General features: G+C 39.3%; 1 protein-coding gene across 1 annotated transcript in view; it reads right to left on the bottom strand.

Annotated features, from left to right (window-relative positions):
* The window catches only part of SPMIP11 (sperm microtubule inner protein 11), a 115,316-nt gene extending 90,450 nt beyond the window's left edge, over positions 1-24,866 (bottom strand). Inside the window, exon 1 of the mRNA XM_082352561.1 lies at positions 17,168-24,866. Coding sequence (XP_082208687.1) covers positions 17,168-17,234 — 67 coding nt within the window. The 5' untranslated portion in view covers positions 17,235-24,866. The remainder of the gene's footprint in view (positions 1-17,167) is intronic.
* Between the last annotated feature and the right edge of the window lie 658 nt (positions 24,867-25,524).

Below are 25,524 nucleotides of genomic sequence, written 5' to 3'. Positions count from 1 at the left end.
CCTCCTTTCTCACAGGAAGCTTTGTGGACAGTAGTATGTGGGTGGGATAAAGATAGGTTGATGCCTTCAAAGATAGGTTGATGCCTTCAGAATCCAGCAACCAGGGATAGTATAATGGTGGGCAAGAGGTCGTAGTTTCAATCTTTGAATCTAGCTTCCTCTAAGGGGAGACAGTATTTTCTGGATTCCCTGTTCTTTTATTTTCCTAACACTTTGGGGTCCCCAACTGGCTTGGCTGCCCAGATCCTACAATCTGCAATGATTGGCTACCCTGGTTGTAACCCCAGGTCATCAAGACTGTCACTATCCTGGCATCATCAGGCAATACCAACTGGCCTCACTGTTCAGCCCCTGTGGATGGCTGCATTTGAACAGTGTATCTAACCAAAGTCCCTCGGATCTAGTCTGCTGGTTCTAGTGCCCTCCTGCTTTGATCAGGTGTCACTTATGCAGCTGAGTCAAAGATGTAGGGATGGGAGTGATGAGTAGAGAATTGAGGGCTACAGTTTGAAAAATGACTTCTATTCCCTTCCCCAGCCCTATATTCGTGCTGCCGATTAGCGATAGCTACCTGAATGTCCTTTAAGCCTCCTCTACCTATGTCTCATGACTTAGTGAATGGCATACCATCCACTCAGTGCCTAAACTGGAAGCCTAGCAGTCATCCATTGTTCTTCCTCTCCTCTACAGCCCACATCTGATTGATTACTATCTGGTTGATTCTTCCTTCATAATATCCCTTGAGTTTGTCCCCTTTATCTCTACTGACATTACCTTATTTTGAACCACAGGTTGCAAACTGGTGACGTTTGCACCAGATTTGGCCATTATTTGATTGGGTTTAGTTTTGCACAATTTTAAAAATAAAAAAATTACATTGAAATTTTCTTGAAAATTTGTAAGATCTAGCAATACCGGGCAGTATTCTTGCATGAAGACTATTAATTGGAGCTGAATAGTGGCTATCTTTTTAGAGAAGGTATGTGCTTTTGATTTTTCACAGTTCCTACCATTCCCTATTGTCTTTAGAACCTGCCTGCTTCACTGGTTTTTGTTACATGTCTGGCTCCTGCAGGAACTGGAATCTGTGACCCCTTGTTTTCTCTCAAGAGAAAACCTTCTAACTGGTTTCCCAGCCTGAAGTTTTACCCTTCTTTAATCCATACTGCAGCCAGAATGATCTTGGAAAGAAACTTTATCCAGTCACTCCACTGCTTATGCCAACCTCTAGCCTTCAGTGGTATCTCACTGTTGTCAGGAACAAACAAACAGCTCTTTAGTATGATGACATTTAAGACCCTTCATGATCTGACCTTACTTATCTAATGTCAGTCAGCTCAAGGAAATGTTCTTTCTCTTACACATTACTCTCCAGCCATATTCAACTTCTTGGATTTATTTGAAAAGAAAGCATTAAAATGTGGCCATGTGCCTGGGGTTTGGATTCAGAAGGATATGGACTTAAAAAACTTGCTGCAGGTTTTTTTTGGCAGATACTATCAGGTTAGCAAGTTTCCTTTCTATTCCTCGTTTGCTAAATTGAAAAAAAAAAAATCACATACTGAAATTTGTCGGAAGAATTCTGCGTCTATTGAGATGACTATGATTTTTCTTTTTTTATGTCTAATATGTTGAAAGACATTTATTTCTAATTATAAGCATATTTTTTTATTCCTCATATAAACCGTACTGGTCATATTTTATTATTCTTTTTAGGTTCTTCTTGGATTTAGGTGCTGTCTCTCTCTCTATATGATTATATATGTATGTTTTGGGATTTTTACATCTGGGCTTATAAGTGAAATTGGTTGGTAATTTTTTTGTTTTGCTATCATGGTTATGCTACTCTCATAAAGTGAGTTGGGCTTCTATCCTTTTTTCACATTCTTTGGAATAGTTTGTGTAAGATCTGAATTATTTTTTTTTCCTTGACTATTTAGTTGAACTTGCCTACGGAGCCATAAGAGGCTAAAGTTTTCTTTGTGGAAAGACTTTTGTTTCCTGATTCAATTTATCTAATGATACATGATTACTAAAATTTACTGTTTCTCCTTGTGTTGGTTTTGGTAAGCTATGTATTTTCTAGGAATCTGCCCATTTCACACAAATCTTCAAATTTATTACAGTTATTTATAATATAATCTTATCTATTTTAAGACTGAATAACATTTAGTGATTCTCTTTTTTTCATTCCTGTTATTGACTATAAGTGCATTCTCTTTTTTCTTAGTCTCTCCAGATATTTATCAATTTCATTAGTTTTTCATTAGACTTGGTTGAGTTGTCCTTTTTTAATGGATTTTTGTTTTCTATTTTATGTAATTGTGCTCTTATCTTTATTATTTCTTCCTACTTTTTTTCTGCCTCAAATAATCTATTATTTTTACATCTAGTAGTGCTTTTGCCTAAAAGTACAGGCATATCTCATTTTATTTTACTTTGCTTTATTGTGCTTTGCATATACTGTTTTTTTTTTTTTAAACAAATTAAAGGTTTGTGGCAACACCGTGTCAAGCAAGTCTATTGGCACCATTTTTTCCAGCAGTATTTGCTCCCTTTGTGTCTCTGTGTCACATTTTGATAATTTTCACAATATTTCAAACTTTTTCAAGGCGAGACCCTCCACCAACAAAGAGATTACGACTTGCTGAAGGCTCAGATGATGGTTAGCATTTTTTAGCAATAAAGTATTTTTAAAGTATGTACATTGTTTTTTTAGACATACTGCGGTTACATACTTAATAGACTATAGTATAATGTAAACTAAACTTTTATATGCATTGGGAAACCAAAAAATTTGTGTGACTCACTATTGTGATATTGGCTTTAATGTGGTGGTCTGGAACTGAACGTGCAATATCTCTGAGGTATGCCTGTTTATTTGGTCTCACATTAACATATGTATATCAGCTTTCCTGCTCTCTCTTAAAAAAAATTTTTTTTAACTTTTACGTTTTGAAATAATTATAGATTTTTCTTAGGAAGTTGCAAAGATTGTACAGAGAGATCCTGTGTATACTCTAACCAGTTCTCCCCAGTGGTTACATCTTATGTAACTATAGTACAATATCAAAATCAGGAATTTGACATTGGTACAATGTGTGTGTATAGTTCTTTTTCATCTTATCACATGTATGTATAAATTTGTGTAACGACCACTGCAATCAAGATATAGAACTGTTCTATCACCACAAGATCTCTTTCATGCTACCCCTTTTATTGTCACATCCACCCTCTCCTTCCCATCATACTTAACTTTGGGCAAGTACTAATTTGTTCTCTGCCTTTATAATTTTGTAATTTAAAAATGTTGTGTAAATGGAATCATACAGTCTGTGACCTTTTGAGATTGTTTTCATTCTGCAAAATGCCCTTGAGATCCATCTAATTTAATCTGCCTGTATCGGTAGTTGGTTCCTTTTATTGCTGAGTAGTATTTCATCATACTGATGTGTTCTATAGTTTAAACGTTCACTTAATTTTTAAAATTGAAATATGGTTGATTTACAATATTATATTAGTTTCAGGTGTATATCAGAGGTGAAGCAGTTCTAGGTGATGGCAAGATTCAAGATGAGGCCATGGGAATGGGTTGACTGAAGTGGAGCAGAGGTGAGGCTTATCGTGTTGAGGAGGCTAGGTTTCGGAGAGGACACTCATGTGGATGTTTGAATCACTTGGGGTAGGAGTAGATCTTGGGTTGGAGAGGAATTCTATGAAGTAAGTTCCAGTGTTCTCAAGGAATGAGGGAGAGTAACCAAAGGGAGATGGTAGGCATATGGCCAAAATACATAAACCTCAAAGAAGCAAGAGACTTTAAAAGAAGGTGGAGTTAGTGATGGTCTTAAAGTGCCAGGAGTAGCTTTTGCACAGCAAAGTAAACTATAAACAAAATGAAAAGACAACCTACGGACTGGGAGAAAATATTTGCAAACAATGTGACCGACAAGAGCTTAATTTTGAAAATATGCAAATAGCTCACGCAGCTCAATAACAAACAAAACAAAACAAACAAAAAAGAAAAACAAGCAACCCAATAAAAAAATGGGCAGAAGGCCTAAAAAGACATTTCTCCAAAGAAGATATCCAGATGGCCAATAAGCACATGAAAAGATGCTCAACATCACTAATTATTAGAGAAATGCAAATCAAAACTACAATGAGGTATCACCTCACACTAGTCAGGATAGGCATCATCAAAAAGTCTACCAATTATAAATGCTGGAGAGGGTGTGGAGAAAAGGGAACCCTCATGCACTGTTGGTGGGAATGTAAGTTGGTGCAGCCACTATGGAGAACAGTATGGAGGTTCCTCAAAAAACTAAAAACAGTTCCCATATGATCCAGCAATCCCACTCCTGGGCATACATCTGGACAAAACTCTAATTTGAAAAGATACGTGCACCCCATCAGCAGCACTATTTACAATAGTCAAGACATGGAAGCAACCTAAATGTCCATTGACAGATGAATGGATAAAGAAGATGTGGTATATATATACACAGTGGAATATTAGCCATAAAAAAGAATGAAATAATGCCATTTGCAGCAACAAATGGACCTAGAGATTATCATACTAAGTGAAGTAAGTCAGAAGGAGAAAGACAAATACCATATGACATGACTTATATGTGGAATCTAAAAAATTATACAAATGAACTTATTACAAAACAGAAAGAGATTCACATAGAAAGCAAACTTATGGTTACCAAAGGGGAAAGGTGGCGGGGGGAGGGATAAATTAGGAGTTTAGATTATCATACTAAGTGAAGTAAGTCAGAAAGAGAAAGACAAATACCATTTGACATTACTTATATGTCTTGTAATAAACTATAATGGAAAAGAATCTGAAAAAGAATATTTTATATATATATACGTATATAACTGAATCACTTTGCTGTACACCAGAAACTAATACAACATTGTAAATCATCTATATTTCAATTAAAAAAAAAGTGCCAGGAGTGAGATTGATTACTTCTAGATCCAGATATACCTGGGTTTGGGAGAATAAATAGTCTCTACTTGAGGCTCTTTTTACAGAGGATTTTGAATTTCTGTGTATTATTTCTATGAAGATTTTCATGTCTTTCTAATACATGTATATACCCACAACAATATATGTATTGTTTTGTATGGTTTTAAACTTTAAACAAATGGCATAATACTCTGCATATTATTCTGTACCTTGTATTTTCATTCAATTTGTTTTAAGGTTTATTCATGTTGATACTTGCTCTCACTCACATTAACTACAATATTTAACGGTATTGCTACCTGTTTTGTATTCATTCTTCTGTTGATGAATATTTAGATTGTTTTCAATTGTTGTTATTCAGAAAATGCTGCCCTGAACATAATTACAGGTGTCTTCTTCTTTATCTATGATATTCTACAGTTTCACTTTTGTGTGTCCAAGTGTGGATTTATATTTTGTTTAATGGTATTTTGGATATATTTTAATGAGAATTTATATCTCTTTTCAATTCTGGAAAATTCTCACTATCTGTTCAAGTTGCTCTTCTCCCTTAGTTTCTCCATTCTGTTTTTTCTGTAACTCCTATCAGCAAATGTTGGAGCTTCTCCATGAAAACTCCATCTCTGTACTGCTCTTTGACATTTTATCTCTTTGCCTCTCTGTGTTATGTTCTGGGTGAGGTATTCAACATTATCTTGCAGTTCACTAATTCTCTCTTCATCTCTGTTAAGTCTAGACTTTAGTCCACCAATTGGGTCTTTAAACATTTTAGTGGCTATATTTTTCATTTGCAGTTTTCAAATTTGTTCTTTTACATATCTATCTGGGCTTGTTTTAATTCTGCACATGTGTTTCATGATTTTCTCTATGTTATATGTAAATTATTCATTCACTGTCTTTTTGAGGAGCTTAAAAGTTTATTTTAAAGCATTTATAGACTTTTAATATTTTCTTCTTTTTTTTTTATTATTATTTTTTTTAAATTTATTTATTTATTTAGTTTTGACTGTGTTGGGTCTTCGTTTCTGTGTGAGGGCTTCCTCTAGTTGCGGCAAGCGGGGCCCACTCTTCATTGCGGTGCGCGGGCCTCTCACTATCGCGGCCTCTCTTGTTGCGGAGCACAGGCTCCAGACGCGCAGGCTCAGTAGTTGTGGCTCACGGGCCCAGTTGCTCCGCGGCATGTGGGATCTTCCCAGACCAGGGCTCGAACCCGTGTCCCCTGCATTGGCAGGCAGATTCTCAACCACTGCGCCACCAGGGAAGCCGACTTTTAATATTTTAATATTCTCTAGTATAAATTTATCTTCCAAATATTGATTTTTTGGCTAGCTCTTGTAGAGTTAGGTTTTTTCCAAGTGTTTTATAATGTTGAATTTCAGACTCATTTTTAGTGGGAGAGCACACACACACACACTCTCAGTTCCTAGGTGTGCTCCATATAAGCTTTTGCCTCAGACAGTGGCAGGCAGAAGTTTTTCATTTTTCTTTCATAAAATAGAGGACCTGTTCCCAGCCCCTCACTTCCAGAGTGACTTTGGCTCTAGTCCTGGTTGCAGGTAGAGAACTTTTAGTTTCTGTTAACTTGCAGGGGCTGAACGCATAGCTGCCTCTAACTGCTTAAGCCTGGAAGCTAGCAGGCCCTCAGCTTCAGCCCTACTCACAGCTTTTATTAATAGTTTTCTTATATTTGTGGCCCATGGAGATATCTATCTTGCCTTTGAACCATTATATGCTTTTAAAATGTTCTCTTTTGCATTTTTTCAATTATTGTTATGTGCTCACTGTATATAGGGTATCTCAAAGCATGGACTTAAATGCAATATTGAGAAGAATACATATTAATAACTTGAAAATTTTAATGCAATTCATAAAAACCCAACCTGTATTCTTTTCATTAGGAAAATAAACATGTGGCCTGAGTGGAGGAATCTGGGAAAGGTTTTCCAAATCCTTCTCTTCTCCTTTTCTTCTCCTATTACTTTCCTATCTCATCTCTCCCATTTGTTGCTTTTTTCTTTTCCCTTCCATTATCCTACTGCTTCCCCTTCTCTTTCCATTTCGCTGCTCCCTGCCCCGCTTCTTCCTCCTTCCCTTCCCTTTCCTCCTTTTACTTTTCTTTGCTGACTCTTCCCCTCCCAGAGTTCTCCTGTATTTAGGTCAGGTTCTCTTATGATTTGTCATCCTCCTAGTGCTGTGTCAGTCCTTTAATGCCAGGTAACAGGAAGCAGCAGATGTGCCTCATGTTTATATGTATCAGGGTTCCACTCAAGGGAAGGGCTGGTCCTCAGTAATGTTGTGATGTACAACATGGGGAATATAGCCAATATTTTATAATAACTATAAATGGAACATAACCTTAAAAAATTGTCACTATATTGTACACCTGTAACATATAATACTGTACAGCAAATATACTTCAATAAAAAAGGATAAGTTAAAAAAAATACTTAGATGTTGAAAATCATAAAACATGGATAAAAAAATAAAAGAAAAATTAAATAAACGTGAAGCCATCCCATGGTGACGGAAAGACTTAATAATATTGTTAAGATGGCAATAGTACATAATGCAAGCTACACATTCAGTGTGATTCCTCTGAAAATTCCCAAAGGCCTTTGGGAAGAAATATGCAAGTTGATCCTAACATTCATATGGAATTTAAAGTGACCCCAAGGAGCCAAAACAATCTTAGAAAAGAAAATCAAAGTCGGAGGCTTACACTTCCCATTTTCAAATGTTAGTGCAAAGGAACAGTAAACAAAACACTGTGAGACTGGCATAAAGCTATACATATAGATGAATGAAATTGAAGGGAGATCCCAGAAATAAACCGACCCATCTATGGTGAACTGATTTTAGACAACAGTCAACAATATTAAATTGGGGGATAATGGTGTTTTCAACAAATGGTGCTAGGCAATTGGCTATCCACATTCAGAGGAATGAAATTGGACCCTTTCCTTCTACCCATACAAAAAGTAACTCAAAATACATAAAAGGTTTAAATGTAAGAAGTAAAATTACAGTCAACACCCTATATTCACAGGTTCCACATCCATGGGTTCAACCAACTCGAGACTGAAAATATTAGAAAAAAGAAATTACAAAAATTTCAAAAGGCAAAACTTGAATTTGCCATGTGCCAGCAAATAGTTACACAGCATTTACATTGTATTTACATTTATATAACATTTACATTGTATTAGCTATTATAAGTAATCTAGAGATGATTTAAAGCATACAGGATGATGTGCCTAGGTTATATGCAAATACTATACCATTTTATATAAGAGACTTGAGCATATGCAGATTTTGGTATGTCCTGCTGTCCTTGAACCGATCCTCCAAAGATACTGAGGGATGACTGTATAAACTCTCCAATAAAACATGGGGATAAATCTTTAGGATTTAGCAATGGTTTTGTAGATCTGAGAGCAAAGCACAAGCAATGAAAAAATAAATTGGATTTCCTCAAAATTAAAAATCTTTTTGCATCAAAAGATGCAATTCAGAAAGTGAAAATATAGCCCACAGAATTAAATAAAATATCTGCACATTAAAAATATGATGAGTCGTTATCCAGAGTATATCAAGAACTTTTACAACTCAATAACATAAAGACAAAAAACCCAATTTTAGAAATGGATAAATGACTTCAATAGACCACTCTCCAAACAAGACAAATGGTCAACAAGCAGAAAAAAGATGTCAAATATCATTAGTCATGATGGAAATGCAAATTAAAACCACAATTCAACAACTCCCTCACATATTCTAAAATGGTTATAATCAAGAAAATTAAAAATAACAAATGTTGGTAACAAGGTAGAGAAATTGGAAACATTAAAAATTACTTGTGGAGCTCAACCACCAGAGGACAGACAGCAGAAGCAAGAAAAACTACAATCCTGCAGCCTGTGGACCAAAAACCACAGTTACAGAAAGATAGACAAGATGAAAAGGCAGAGGACTATGTACCAGATGAAGGAACAAGAAAAATCCCCAGAAAAACAACTAAATGAAGTGGAGATAGGCAACTTTCCAGAAAAAGAATTCAGAATAATGATAGTGAAGATGATCCAGGACCTCGGAATAAGAATGGAGGCAAAGATTGAGAAGATGCAAGAAATGATTAACAAAGACCTAGAAGAATTAAAGAACAAACAAACAGAGATGACCAATACAATAAATGAAATGAAAACTACACTAGAAGGAATCAATAGCAGAATAACTGAGGCAGAAGAATGGATAAGTGACCTGGAAGACAGAATGGTGGAATTCACTGCTGCGGAACAGACTAAAGAAAAAAGAATGAAAAGAAATGAAGACAGCTTAAGAGACCTCTGGGACAACATTAAATGCAACAACATTCGCATTATAGGGGTCCCAGAAGGTGAAGAGAGAGAGAAAGGACCAGAGAAAATATTTGAAGAGATTATAGTCAAAAACTTCCCTAACATGGTAAAGGAAATAGCCACCCAAGTCCAGGAAGCGCAGAGAGTCCCATACAGGATAAACCCAAGGAGAAACACACCGAGACACATAGTAATCAAAGTGGCAAAAATTAAAGACAAAGAAAAATTATTGAAAGCAGCAAGGGAAAAACGACAAATAACATACAAGGGAACTCCCATAAGGTTAACAGCTGATTTCTCAGCAGAAACTCTGCAAGCCAGAAGGGAGTATCATGATATACTTAAAGTGATGAAAGGGAAGAACCTACAACCAAGATTACTCTACCTGGCAAGGATCTCATTTAGATTTGATGGAGAAATCAAAAGCTTTACAGACAAGCAAAAGCTAAGAGAATTCAGCACCACCAAACCAGCTCTACAACAAATGGTAAAGGAACTTCTCTAAGTGGGAAACACAAGAGAAGAAAAGGACCTACAAAAACAAACCCAAAACAATTAAGAAAATGGTCATAGGAACATACATATCGATAATTACTTTAAACGTGAATGGATTAAATGCCCCAACCAAAAGACATAGACTGGCTGAATGGATACAAAAACAAGACCCGTATATATGCTGTCTACAAGAGACCCACTGCAGACCTAGGGACACATACAGACTGAAAGTGAGGGGAGGGAAAAAGATATTCCATGCAAATGGAAATCAAAAGAAAGCTGGAGTAGCTATACTCATATCAGATAAAATGGACTTTAAAATAAAGAATGTTACAAGAGACAAGGAAGGACACTACATAATGATCAAGGGATCAATCCAAGAAGAAGATATAACAATTATAAATATATATGCACCCAACATAGGAGCACCTCAATACATAAGGCAACTGCTAACAGCTATAAAAGAGGAAATTGACAGTAACACAATCATAGTGGGGGACTTTAACACCTCACTTACACCAATGGACAGATCATCCAAAATGAAAATAAATAAGGAAACAGAAGCTTTAAATGACACAATAGACCAGATAGATTTAATTGATATATATAGGACATTCCATCCAAAAACAGCAGATGACACGTTCTTCTCAAGTGCGCATGGAACATTCTCCAGGATAGATCACATCTTGGGTCACAAATCAAGCCTCAGTAAATTTAAGAAAATTGAAGTCATATCAAGCATCTTTTCTGACCACAACGCTATGAGATTAGAAATGAATTACAGGGAAAAAAACGTAAAAAAGACAAACACATGGAGGCTAAACAATACGTTACTAAATAACCAAGAGATCACTGAAGAAATCAAAGAGGAAATAAAAAAATACCTAGAGACAAATGACAATGAAAACACGACAACCCAAAACCTATGGGATGCAGCGAAAGCAGTTCTAAGAGGGAAGTTTATAGCTATACAAGCCTACCTCAAGAAACAAGAAAAATCTCAAGTAAACAATCTAACCTTACACCTAAAGAAACTAGAGAAAGAAGAACAAACAAAACCCAAAGTTAGCAGAAGGAAAGAAATCATAAAGATCAGAGCAGAAATAAATGAAATAGAAACAAAGAAAACAATAGCAAAGATCAATAAAACTAAAAGTTGGTTCTTTGAGAAGATAAACAAAATTGATAAGCCATTAGCCAGACTCATCAAGGAAAAGAGGGAGAGGACTCAAATCAATAAAATCAGAAATGAAAAAGGAGAAGTTACAACAGACACTGCAGAAATACAAAGCATCCTAAGATACTACTACAAGCAACTTTATGCCAATAAAATGGACAACCTGGAAGAAATGGACAAATTTTTAGGAAGGTATAACCTTCCAAGACTGAACCAGGAAGAAACAGAAAATATGAACAGACCAATCACAAGTAATGAAATTGAAACTGTGATTAAAAATCTTCCAACAAACAGGGGCTTCCCTGGTGGCACAGTGGTTGAGAATCTGCCTACCAATGCAGGGGACACGGGTTCGAGCCCTGGTCTGGGAAGATCCCACATGCCATGGAGCAACTAGGCCCGTGAGCCACAACTACTGAGCCTGCGCGTCTGGAGCTTGTGCGCCACAACAAGAGAGGCCGCAACAGTGAGAGGCCCGCGCACCGCGATCAAGAGTGGCCCCCGCTCGCTGCAACCAGAGAAAGCCCTCGCACAGAAACGAAGACCCAACACAGCCAAAAATAAATAAAAAAAAAAAAAAAAAAAAAAATCTTCCAACAAACAAAAGTCCAGGACCAGACGGCTTCACAGGTGAATTCTATCAAACATTTAGAGAAGAGCTAACACCTATCCTTCTCAAACTCTTCCAAAAAATTGCAGAGGAAGGAACACTCCCAAACTCATTCTACGAGGCCACCATCACCCTGATACCAAAACCAGACAAAGACACTACAAAAAAAGAAAATTACAGACCAATATCACTGATGAATATAGATGCAAAAATCCTCAACAAAATACTAGCAAACAGAATCCAACAACACATTAAAAGGATCATACACCACGATCAAGTGGGATTTATCCCAGGGATGCAAGGATTCTTCAATATATGCAAATCAATCAATGTGATACACTATATTAACAAATTGAAGAATAAAAACCATATGATCATCTCAATAGATGCAGAAAAAGCTTTCGACAAAATTCAACACCCATTTATGACAAAAACTCTCCAGAAAGTGGGCATAGAGGGAACCTACCTCAACATAATAAAGGCCATATATGACAAACCCACAGCAAACATCATTCTCAATGGTGAAAAACTGAAAGCATTTCCTCTAAGATCAGGAACGAGACAAGGATGTCCACTCTCACCACTATTATTCAACATAGTTCTGGAAGTCCTAGCCACGGCAATCAGAGAAGAAAAAGAAATAAAAGGAATATAAATTGGAAAAGAAGAAGTAAAACTGTCACTGTTTGCGGATGACGTGATACTATACATAGAGAATCCTAAAACTGCCACCAGAAAACTGCTAGAGCTAATTAATGAATATGGTAAAGTTGCAGGATACAAAATTAATGCACAGAAATCTCTTGCATTCCTATACACTAATGATGAAAAATCTGAAAGAGAAATTATGGAAACACTCCCATTTACCATTGCAACAAAAAGAATAAAATACCTAGGAATAAACCTACCTAGGGAGACAAAAGACCTGTATGCAGAAAACTATAAGACACTGATGAAAGAAATTAAAGATGACACCAACAGATGGAGAGATATACCATGTTCTTGGATTGGAAGAATCAACATTGTGAAAATGAGTATACTACCCAAAGCAATCTACAGATTCAATGCAATCCCTATCAAATTACCAATGGCATTTTTTACGGAGCTAGAACAAATCATCTTAAAATTTGTATGGAGACACAAAAGACCCTGAATAGCCAAAGCAGTCTTGAGGCAAAAAAATGGAGCTGGAGGAGTCAGACTCCCTGACTTCAGACTATACTACAAAGCTAGAGTAATCAAGACAATATGGTACTGGCACAAAAACAGAAACATAGATCAATGGAACAAGATAGAAAGCCCAGAGATTAACCCACGCACCTATGGTCAACTAATCTATGACAAAGGAGGCAAAGATATACAATGGAGAAAAGACAGTCTCTTCAATAAGTGGTGCTGGGAAAACTGGACAGCTACATGTAAAAGAATGAAATTAGAATACTCCCTAACACCATACACAAAAATAAACTCAAAATGGATTAGAGACCTAAATATAAGACTGGACACTATAAAACTCTTAGAGGAAAACATAGGAAGAACACTCTTTGACATAAATCACAGCAAGATCTTTTTTGATCCACCTCCTAGAGTAATGGAAATAAAAACAAAAATAAACAAATGGGACCTAATGAAACTTCAAAGCTTTTGCACGGCAAAGGAAACCATAAACAAGATGAAAAGACAACCCTCAGAATGGGAGAAAATATTTGCAAACGAATCAACGGACAAAGGATTAATCTCCAAAATATATAAACAGCTCATTCAGCTCAATATTAAAGAAACAAACACCCCAATCCAAAAATGGGCAGAAGACCTAAATAGACATTTCTCCAAAGAAGACATACAGACGGCCACGAAGCACATGAAAAGATGCTCAACATCACTAATTATTAGAGAAATGCAAATCAAAACTACAATGAGGTATCACCTCACTCCTGTTAGAATGGGCATCATCAGAAAATCAACAAACAACAAATGCTGGAGAGGGTGTGGAGAAAAGGGAACCCTCTTGCACTGTTGGTGGGAATGTAAATTGATACAGCCACTGTGGAGAACAATATGGAGGTTCCTTAAAAAACTAAAAATAGAATTACCATATGACCCAGCAATCCCACTACTGGGCATATACCCAGAGAAAACCGTAATTCAAAAAGACACATGCACCCGAATGTTCATTGCAGCACTATTTACAATAGCCAGGTCATGGAAGCAACCTAAATGACCATCGACAGACAAATGGATAAAGAAGATGTGGTACATATATACAATGGAATATTACTCACCCATAAAAAGGAACGAAATTGAGTCATTTGTTGAGACATGGAGGGATCTAGAGACTGTCATACAGAGTGAAGTAAGTCAGAAAGAGAAAAACAAATATCGTATATTAATGCATGTATGTGGAACCTAGAAAAATGGTACAGATGAGCCGGTTTGCAGGGCAGAAGTTGAGACACAGATGTAGAGAATGGACATATGGACACCAAGGGGGGAAAACTGCGGTGGGGTGGGGATGGTGGTGTGCTGAATTGGGCGATTGGGATTGACATGTATACACTGATGTGTATAAAATTGATGCCTAATAAGAACCTGCAGTATAAAACAACAAACAAACAAAACAACTAATACTAAACTTTCATTGGGTTATTTGTATGGAAATATGTTAATATAAATGTTTCAGACATTACATGAAATTTCTAAAAATCTTATATTTGTATTTGTATGGAAATATGTATGGAAATATGTTAATATAAATGTTTCAGACATTACATGAAATTTCTAAAAATCTTATATGTTCTGGTATAATGTTATAAGTAATAATCCTAGTTATTACTTTAAAATGTATATCTCAGAAATAACTAATTTTCTTGTCAACTGCATTATTATGAACTTTCATCAAATCTTTAACAGTGGTCATTTTTAAGTCTTTTGTCATTTACAGACAGTTCTGGGTGTTAAAAAAAAAATTACTTGTGGAAATGGGAAAATGTACAACCTATGTTTACAACATAAATGTACAATTAGCATATGGTTCAACAACTATACTCCTAGATATATATATATATATATATATATATATATATATATATATATATACCCCAAAGAATTGAAAACACGTGTACACATATATAGATAGCAGCACTGTTCACAATAGCCAAGCGGTAGAAACAACGCAAACGTCCAGCAGAGGGTAAATGGATAAACAAAATGGGGTAGATCCAGGGACTTCCCTGGTGGTCCAGTGGTTAAGACTCCGTGCTTCCAATGCAGGGGGCGCGGGTTTGATTCCTGGTTGGGGAACTAAGATCCCACATGCTGTGCAGTGCAGCCAAAAAGAAAAAAAAATGGGGTAGATCCATAAACAGCCATATTATTCGCCATAGAAGGAATAAAATAAAATGGTTCCGCCTCTATGGAAAACAGTATGGCAGTTCTTCAAAAACTTAAACATAGAATTAACATATGATCCATCAGTTCCACATCAGGGTATATACTCAAAAGATTGAAAGCAGAGACGGGAACAGATATGGGTACACTCATATTAACAGCAGCATTAATCACAATACCAAAAGGTAGAAGCGACCCAAGTGTCCATTGATGAACGAATGGACTGAACTAAATGTGGCATATACACAAAGGAATGTAATTCAGTCATAAAAACTAAGGAAATACCAACACATGCTACAACGTATATGAGCCTTGAAGTCATTATGATAAATGAAATAACCCTGTCACAAAAAGACAAAAATGATACTATTCCACTTATATGAGGTATCCAGAGAAGTCAAATTCAAAGGCAGAAAGTAGAACGCAGTTGCCAGGGGCTGAGGGGAATTCGTGTTTAATGACTACAGAGTTTCACTAGTGAAAATTGAAAAGTTCTGAACATGGATGGTGAGGATATTTGTACAACAATGTGAATGTGGTTAATGTCATAGAATTTTAAGTATACTTCAAATGGTTTGAATGGTAAATGTTATGACATTTAAGCACAATGAGAAAAATGAATGAAGTACTGATACATGTTACAACACGGATGAACATTGAAAACATCTTAAAACATCCTAAGTGAAAAAAGCCAAACAGAAAAGGCCAGCCAGATCATACTCAACTTGTGTGCTTTAAGTTCATCAAGGTTGCAAAACTGAGGGAAAGTAAGAGTAGTGGTTCCAGAAAAAGAAAACTGGATCAGAATGGAAAAAGACATTTCCCTAGAGTTGGGGCAGCTGGTGAAAGTTGAAGTGGTCCTGTGGATTGGATTATAATGTGGAAATCATACTAATTTCCTCATTTGGAGGTTATGTGCTGGTTCCCTGGGAGAGTGTCCTTGTTCTGGGTAAAACACACTGGAGTATTTTGTGTGAAATGGCAAATGTGGTAAAGCAATGACAGCTAGGGAATCTGAGTAGAGATAAACAGTACTTTGCACTGCTATTGCAAATTTTCTGTATGTTTGAAATTACTTTCCAAAACACCATGTCAATACCACGCCAGAACACCGGAGAAGACATCACACCTCCTTGTAAAGGCCAAGCCTTACCCAGATTCAGTTCACACAAAGTCATGAACCTAATCACCCACATAGGTAGGAGTCCACCTGTAATTTACGGGCACTGTGGGAAGATTATATTAGGAGCCACTATGTCTTCTGTGTTGTGGATGACCTGGATGTGATAGAAACAGTGGGATTTTTGAATTCCAATTTTCTACATCATTCCACCAAAAAACTATTAGAACTAATAAGTGAATTCAGTGAAGTTACAAAATCAATACACAAAAATCAACTGCATTTCTAAATACTAATAATGAACCATCAGAAAGACAAAGAAAACAATCCAATTTACAATTGCGTCAAAAAGAACAAAATACCTAGAAATAAATTTAACAAAGGACTTGAAAGACCTTTGACACATGAAGAAATTAAGGAATACACAAACAAATGGAAAGATATCCCATGCTCATGGAATGGAAGAATTAATATTATAAAAATGTCCATTCTACCCAAAGCAATGTACACAGTGAATGCAATCCCTACCAAAACTCCAATGGTATTCTTCACAGAAATAGAGCAAATCATTCTAATATTTGCGTGGAACCACAAAGGACAGCAAACGGCCAAAGCGATCCTCAGAAAGGAGAACAGGATGGAGGCATCTCGCACCCTGACTTCAAATTATACTGTGAAGCTACAATAACCAAAACAGTGTGAAATTGGCACAAAAACAGGTGCAAGCATCAGAAGAACAGAACAGAGAGACCAGAATTAAACCTGTATGGATGCGGTCAGTTAATTTATGACAAAGGGGCCAAGAACACACCAAGTGGAAAGGACAGTCCCCACAATAAACAGTGCTGGGAAAATTGGACACCACACGCCAAAAAACTACACAGGACACTAGTCTTCACTGCACAGAAACCTGATTAAAAACCCAGTTTTCCACATCAAGCCCTTCCTGGGTCATCTGAAGGTGGATCCCCGCCCCCACCCCCCAGCAGTCAGTCATACACAGGAAGCTTCTGCTCACTTTCCTTACTTCTCAATTTTTCCTCACCTTTTACTCCTGGCCGTGCCTCTCTGGGCGGATCCTGAGCAAACCCAGGTCCTGTCAGCATGGACATAGCCCCAGGTTGTCCTGAAGCCCAAATTCCAGCGAGTCCTATGGAGACTGAACTCCTGTTGCACGGACGCTAGCCCTTCGAGTCCCAAAGCGGAAGCCCTGGCGGTGCTTGAGGAGATAAAACTCCTTTCAGCTGCGCGCAGAGCGAAGTCCGCGGTGGGAGGCACCTGCACGGCGGGTCAGAGAAGCGGGCTCAGCGCCTTCTGTGGTTGATGCGGGAAATGCAGGCCGCGCCTAGCTCACAGTTCCCTGGAGATAGTGCTCCCTGCTGGCAGAACTGCTGAACTCATTGAACTTTGGCAATTCAAACTGAAATGGAGCTACATATCCCATAACTTCTCCAAAAATAGTTAAGGAGCAATTAATTGGAAACTATATGGAATGAAATGAACGCAGATACAAACTTTACAACTTACACCAAATTCATTCAAAATTATTCATAGACAAATTTGAAATGTAAAACTATTCAAAATTATAGAAGAAAGCGTAGAAGAAAATGGACAGAAGCTTGGGTTTCGTCATGTAGATCGTGAGCTTTGAATTTTAACACGCAACACAAAAAGGCAATCCACAAAGAAAACAAGTGATACCATGGACTTCATAAAACTAAAGATTTCTGCTCTGTGAAAGACCTTATTCAGAAAATCAAAAGACAAGTCACAAACTGGGAGAAAAATGTTTGCAAATACATATCTAATAAAGGATTTGTCTCAAAATACACAAAGAACTCTAACACAAACAACCCCATTAAAAATAGGTAACAATCTGAATGGAAACCTGTCCAAAGACGATACACAGATAGTATACAAAAATATGCCCAGGACTGGGGGGCAGAAAAGCAATAGTCCAGCTCAACTCCCTGAGTCATGGGTGACCCTGGACTAGTTCTGTCCTTCCTGGAGGCCTTAGAGAGATGGAGAGGGAGGAAGGGAAAAAGGGCTAGTTATGCTTAAACCTAACTCTAACCCTAACCACTCTCACCACTTTCATTCAACATGGTCTAGGAAGTCCTAGCCATAGTAATTAGATGAAAAAAAGAAGTACAAAAATCTGATTGGAGAGGAAGAAGTAAAACTGTCACTGGTTGTAGATGACATGGTACTCTGTATAGAAGATCCTGGGGACTTCCCTGGAGGTCCACTGGGTAAGACTCTGTGCTCCCAATGCAGGGGACCTGGGTTCAATCCCTGGTCGGGGAACTAGATCTCACAGGCATGCTGCAACTAGGAGTCCAAATGCTGAAACTAAGAAGTTCTCATGCTGCAACTAAAGATCCCGCATGCTGCAACGGAGATCCCGCGTGCTGTAGCTAGGACCTGGCGCAGCAAAAATAAATAAATAAATAAATAAAATAACAAATACATAAATAAATATTAAAAAAAGAAAATCCTGAAGACAACACCAAAAAACAAATAGAACTCATAAGAAAATTCAGTTAAGTTACAGTATACAAAATTAATGTACAGAAATCTGCTGCGTTTCTATACACTCACAGAAAACTATCAGAATGATAAATTAAGAAAACAATCCTATTGACAATGACATTAAGAAAAATAAAATACCTAGAAATACATCTAACCAAGGAGGTAAAAGACCTGTACTCAGAAAACTGGAAGACATTGATGAAAGAAATTGAAGATGACACAAACAAATGGAAAGATATACTGTGCTCATGAATTGGAAGAATTTGTATTGTTAAAATGATTCCACACCCAAAGGCAATCTAGAGATTCGATGTCATTCCTATCAAAATACCAATGGGATCTTTCAAAGAACTAGAACAAAGAATTCTAAAATGTGTATGGAAACACAAAAGAACCTGAATAGTCAATACAACCTTAAGAAAGAGGCACAAACCTGGACATAACATGCTCCCTGATTTGAAACTGTACTACAAATCTAGAATCATCAGTCAGTATGGTATTGGCACACACACACACACGCAAAACCCACATAGATCCATGGAACAGAATAGAGAGCCCAGAAATGAACCCATGCTTTTATGGTCAATTCATCTGTGACAATGGAGGTGAGAATAAACAATGGGGAAAAGATAGCCTCTTCAATAAACGGTGTTGGGAAAAGTGGATAGCTACATGCACAAAATCAAACTGGACTCCTTTCCCATACCATCTACAAAAATAACCTCAGAATGAATCAAATACTTCAATGCAAGACCTGAAGCCATGAAACTCTTAGAAGAATACATGGGCAGTATGCTCTTTGACATGAGTCTTAGCAGTATTTTTTTGGATCTCTCTCCTCAAGCAAGGGAAAAAAAAGGAAAATAAACCAATGGGACTCCATCCAACTGAAAAGCTTTTGAACAGCAAAGGAAACCACCCACAAAACAAAAAGACACCCTACTGAATGTGAGAAAATATTTGCAAATGATATGACTAATAAAGGGTTCATATCCAAAAAAGACCAAGTACTCACACAACTCAACCTCCAAAGAACAAAAACCCCATTATAAAATTGACAGAAGACTGAACGTTTTCCCAAAGAATATATACAGATTGCTAACAGACACATGAAAATATGGTCGACATCATTTATCATCATGGAAAGGCACATCAAAACCACAATGAGATTATCACCTCACACATGAAAGAATGGCTTCATTCAAAAGACAACAAAAAACAAGTATTGACGAGGATGTGGAGCAAATGAAACCCTTGTGCACTTTCATTGGAAATGTTAGTTGATGCAGCCACTATGGAAAACATCATGGAAGTTCCACAAAAAATTAAAACTAGAACTACCATATGATGCAGGAATTACACTTGGGGGGTATCTATCTGAAGGAAACAAAATCACGAATTCAAAAAGATAATATGCACCCCTATGTTCATGTCAGCTTTATTGACAATAGTCAAGATATGGAAGCCATCAAAGTGTCCATCGATACACCAATGGATAAAGAAGATTTCATACACACACACAAAGAGGAATATGTCACAGCCATATAAGAGAATGAAATCTTGGGACAACATGAATGGACCTAGAGGGTATTATGCTAAGTGAGATATGTCAGAAAGAGAAATATCTTGTGATGTCACTTATATGTAGAATCTACAAGACAAAGCAAATGAACAAACACAACAAAACAGAAATGGAGTCATAGATCCAAAGAACATGCTGGTGGTTGCCAGAGGAGACGGGAGTGGGGGGATGAATGTAATAGGTGAGAAAGATTAAGAGGTACAAACTCACAGTTATAAAACAAATGTCATGGGGATGTAATGTACAGCATAGGGAATAGAGTCCATAATACTGTAAAAACATTATTTGGTGACGAATGATAACTACACATATCTTGGTGATCATTTTGTAATGTATAAAAATATTGAATCACTATATTGTATACCAGAAAACTAATATAATGTTGCCAGTCAGTCATACATCAATAAAAAGAAAAAAGAAGAAAAAAATACTATCTTAAAAAAAGAAGAGAGTAGAGTGAGATAAAAAGCGGATTTCAGATGAAACTTTGAAAGGATGCGTGTTGAAAGGACAATGTCTGCTGAAGTTCGGCTCTCAAGTGGCCCAGACAAACTGCAGACTCGAAGAGGAGTAGCCATGTGATATTACTGGAGTTCTTCTTTCTTTGTTTCGATAAGCTGTATTATTTAGTTTTGAGTTCACAGCAAAATCGGGCAGGGTACAAAGAAGTCCCATATATGCTCTGCTCTGCTGTTGCTGGTGCCTCCACCCCACCCCCCACCACAGGTGCTCAGAGCCTCCGGCTCCCTAACTATCCTATCAACATTCTGCGTGTTGGTCACACATCATTATCACCAGAGTCCAGAGTTTACATTAGGGTTCACTCCTGGTGTTGTACGTTCTATGGGTTTTGACATACGTATCTCACCATGAATGTATCACACTGAATAGTTTACTGCCTTAAAAATCTTCTGTGTTCAGCCTATTTATTACCCCTCACCCCTCAACCCCACCACAAGCCCCTGGCAACCCAGTGATCTTTTTTTAAATTTATTTTTTATTTTGTATTTAAAAAAATTTTTTTCCCAGTGATCTTTTCACCCTTTCCATGGTTTGCCTTTTCCCGAATGTCATATATAGTTGGTAACCTAAGGTATGCCACCTTTCCAAATTGTCTTCTGTCAGTGTGTAATACGCATTTAAGGTACCCCATCTGTCTCCCCGTGGCTCCATATCTCTCTCATTTCTTTTCAGTGCCGAAGAACATTCTGTTGCATGATGTATCCCAGTCTTTGTGTCCATTCACCTCCTGAAGGACATCTTGGTTGCTTCCAAGTTCTGGCAGATGTGAATAAGGCTGCCGTAAGTGTCCAGGTGCAATGGACCCAAATGAGCTCATTTGGGTCCACTGATAACAAGTATTTTGAGGGCTGGTTTGTGTGGTAAGAATGTGCTTCATTTTGAAAGACGCAGCCCATGTTCACAAAGCTTCTGAAGATGGTGGCTGAGAGCATGTCAGCATACTGAAGAATCAAGTCAAGGAACGAGGTAGAATTCAAAGATGCCAGCAAGAAAGATGTCTCTGAGACAAATTCTTACCTCCACCCTCTTAGAATTTTGACAGCTGGTCCTGAGAATTAAATGGACACAAGACAGAGTACAGGAGAGAAGCATACGTATTTATTTCCCATAAGTTTTATGTGACACAGGATACCCTTCTAAGGAAATGATAAAGACCCAGAGAAGTGACAAAACCTAAATGCTTTTCTATTGGGTTGAATAAAGAGAGGTGATTGTGGAAACGGAACTACGCTATGCGGGGAGGCTAAGGATGATGAGAATTATGTTGAACAAAGTCTGTTTGTACAGAATTTTCTCATTCTCAACTTTCTGCCCTTGATGATAGCAACGCCACTCTCCTTTCAGGGAGGGAGGACATCTTCCATGGGGGTTGGGGAAGGGGATGGATATGTTATCTCCTGCTCCATGAAGGAAAAGGGGAAAGGTCAGCACGCCCTTCTTGCACCTACTCTTTTGGGGGATTTGTTTGTTTTGTTTTTGCTGGTTTTTTTAAAGTGTCTTTAGCTCAAAACAATATTCTGGTTTCCTTTACATCCTGTCCTCCTGACAGGAGGAGGCACACATTTTCTCCAACGTGGTGGGCCGGGCAGGCAGAGGAGGATAAGATGGAACCCAGCCCCGGCCTATTCTTTTCTCAAGTGTTGGGAAGATGATTCTGCTCTTGCCAAATAGGATCTGGTTTCTCCATGAACCATCAAGGTATCAGCTGAAAAGAGGAAGAGCAAAGGTCAGAAGAACATGGAGAAGACTGATGATAGATGCTGAGGTCCCCTGAGTAATGATTTCATCGGAGGCACATGAACATCCCTGATCTCTGGGCCACCGTGTCGATGGCTGGTTTGGCGAGTAGGTCATTTTGAACGTACGGTGCTACCATCAGGCCATTTTTGGGTACTGTCTCCAGCTCATCTGAGTGGTGCCGTCGAGCCAGTGTAAGATGGGGCACATCCAGGGATGGCATTGTGCCAAAGAAAGGGAGACAGCATAAGTCATTGAGCTTAAGGTATATCTAAGAGAGTGACTCTGAAGTGGATGAGGTAGAAGGAGACCAGCTGGATATCTGTTTATTTCTTGGTTGGGTACTGGAGGTGAATTTTGTTTATTTTCTGGATGAGGTGAAAGAACTCTCAAAGTGGAGGTGTTTGTACAAGGGGTCTGGCAGGTTAGGAGGGTTTGGGTCAGTCCATGTGCCAAGAAATCCAGAGAATCTGTAGTAGCTCAGACACAGGCCTTGTTCAGATATAGGTGGAGTGAGGAGTTGACTTTGGTCATCGCAAAGCTAACCGGCACATTAGTAGTACAACAGAAGGCTCCCAGAAGGAATTAATTTTTGCAGGAGCCAGAGTGCTTGCAACCCTCAGCTCTCATAGAGGGAGATGAGAGACCTCAGCCTCCAGATAGTGTACCTTTCATAGGAGAGATTTATTTCCTGCTTTCAGGGAGACAGAGAGCAAAGAGTTGCATGGGGCTTTTCTTAAATAACATTAATTCAAAATAATCAATGTGTCATTAAGGCATATTTTTTTAAAGATTTATTGATTTATTATTTATTTATTTTTATTTCGGCTGTGTCGGGTCTTGGTTGCGGCATGTGGGATCTTTGTCGAGGCATGTGGGATCTATCGTTGCAGTGAGTGGGCTCCTCATTGTGGTGCGCGGGCTCCTCTCTAGTTGTGGTGTGTGGGTTTTTCTCTTCTCCAGTTGTGGCACACAGGCTCCAGAACGCGTGAGCTCTATAGTTTGCGGCTCGCGGGCTCTAGTTGAGGTGTGCGAGCTCAGTAGTTGTGGCGCACGGGTTTAGTTGCTCTGCGGCAGGTGGGATCTTAGTTCCCCGACCAGGGATCGAGTCCGTGTCCCCTGCATTGCAAGGCAGATTCTTTACCACTGGACCACCAGGGAAGTCCTTCATTAAGGCATATTTTGAAGTGACCTGCCCTGTGCCCTAACAATACATACATACATATGAGAGAGAGACAGACAGAGAGAGAGACGGAAACATAGGGAGGTAGAGGAGAAAGAGAGAGAGAGAGAGGGACTGAGAGACAGAGGGAAAGAATGAACAAAGGAGAGAGGGAAGGAGTAGAAGTCACAGACTTTTCATCAATCAGTCTACATGTTAGAACCCAGTCACAATGTCCATCCACGCTGGATGGGTGGGGATTACACAAGGATGTGTGACCAGAGGTAGGAATGCTAGGAGCCATTGTGGGCGCGGCCCACCACATAGGCCAAAATGAGACACTTGGACTTGAATCTAAACATAACAGGAGGACCTGGAAGGTTGTATGCCAGAGGGAACGATGTCTGAATTTCATTTAATTTCAACCCTCACACGGTGGGGACTGGGAAACATGCAAGAAGGGGAGTGACTTTCCCTAGACCCCGGAGCAGACCCAGGCTTGTTTCAGTTGTATTCTGTGCTACACCAGCCCTTTATGTAAGCCTTCCTTTGCTAAGTCTGTGCATGAGCTGCATGTGGTACCAGCCTACGGGCTTTACATGCAATGTGGGTGTTTAGAGGTCTATACACCTGATGGCCTCCCTAAGAAGTAGATGCCAGAACGACCACCACTGTGCAGATGGGGGGATTGGAGAGGCCCTGAGAGGCACGTGGCTGGTCCAGGGTCACATCACTGGTGAGGAAAAGCAGCCGGTTCTGAACCCAGTTTTGTCCTCAGAGCTGGGGCCCTAGCTGCACCCAGGCCTCCCGGGGGCTGTGGGGTGCGCTGTGTTGGTGACACTGTGCGTGGACGTGGCATGGGGTGTGGGTGAGAAGTCAGCAGCCCGGAGGTGCCCTTGGGGAGTTCTGTGCAAGGAGGGAGCCCGCTTATGGGGTCCCCAGGAAGTGAGCTCTCTTCCCTGGCAACACAGCTCAGCAGAAATTAGAGCCTGGGTAACCTGGCGCCCACATTCTAGAGAGGCCCCCTACCCAGCTCACTTGGCTGGAGACGCTCAAGTGGACATGTTCTGCTGTGTCCTGAAGTGAGAGCCTTTACCGACGTTGCAGATACCTATGGCCATTTGCCCAGAGGGACCCAAAGGTAACACAGGGAGGCCCAGGGCAGACGAGCCCAGGCCAGGTCACCACACTGATCCTACCTGGGTAGCCCTCTGTCCCCTCCCTGTACGTGTGGAGGTAGGGGGTTTCTGTGGGGTGGGTCCACCTCAAGCAAGAGCAGGCTGATGAGGGGTCAGAAGCCTGGTGGGCTGGTCATGTCCAAGTGCCAGGTCAAAGCCGGCTGGGAGGGATGTGGAGAGCTGGGGCAGCGCCCTCCTGCCTGAGGTTTATCCCAAGCCCTCTAGGTGGATCTCTTTCCTCCCGGGTGGATACCTGAGCAGACACAGGTCTGTGCCTGATCTGGGAGCAGGTTGAGTGGGCAGAAGAAGCAGTGACGATGGCTGGGCAGAGCTCTGATACGTCGGGGCCAGGCTGGCTGCTGGTCACTGTCATTGCAGAGCCGCATCCCTGAGATCAGCGAGGAGCTGGTGGACAGGGACATCCAATCCATCTCCCCGAGTGAAGGGCTGGTGAGCCACACTGCCGATGAGGGCCAGTGCAGGCTCCGGGTGAGAGTGGCCCCGGAGGGTTCTCCAGAACCAGGGCCCAGAAATGAATGGGGAAGGTCTCCTGCCCATACATCACTCAGGCCACTCCTCAGGGTCCTGTCCTGGGCTTCTGTGCAGCTCAGCACACCTGGCTCAGACCTGGAGCACCATGTCAACCTTCCCCTGAGTCAGCTGGAGGACCTGGAGCCCAGGGAGGC

The sequence above is a fragment of the Balaenoptera borealis genome (assembly GCF_965194805.1).
Source record: "Balaenoptera borealis genome assembly, chromosome: 13".
In the NCBI taxonomy this organism is placed as follows: domain Eukaryota; kingdom Metazoa; phylum Chordata; class Mammalia; order Artiodactyla; family Balaenopteridae; genus Balaenoptera; species Balaenoptera borealis.
This window is presented reverse-complemented; position numbering and strand designations above follow the sequence as displayed.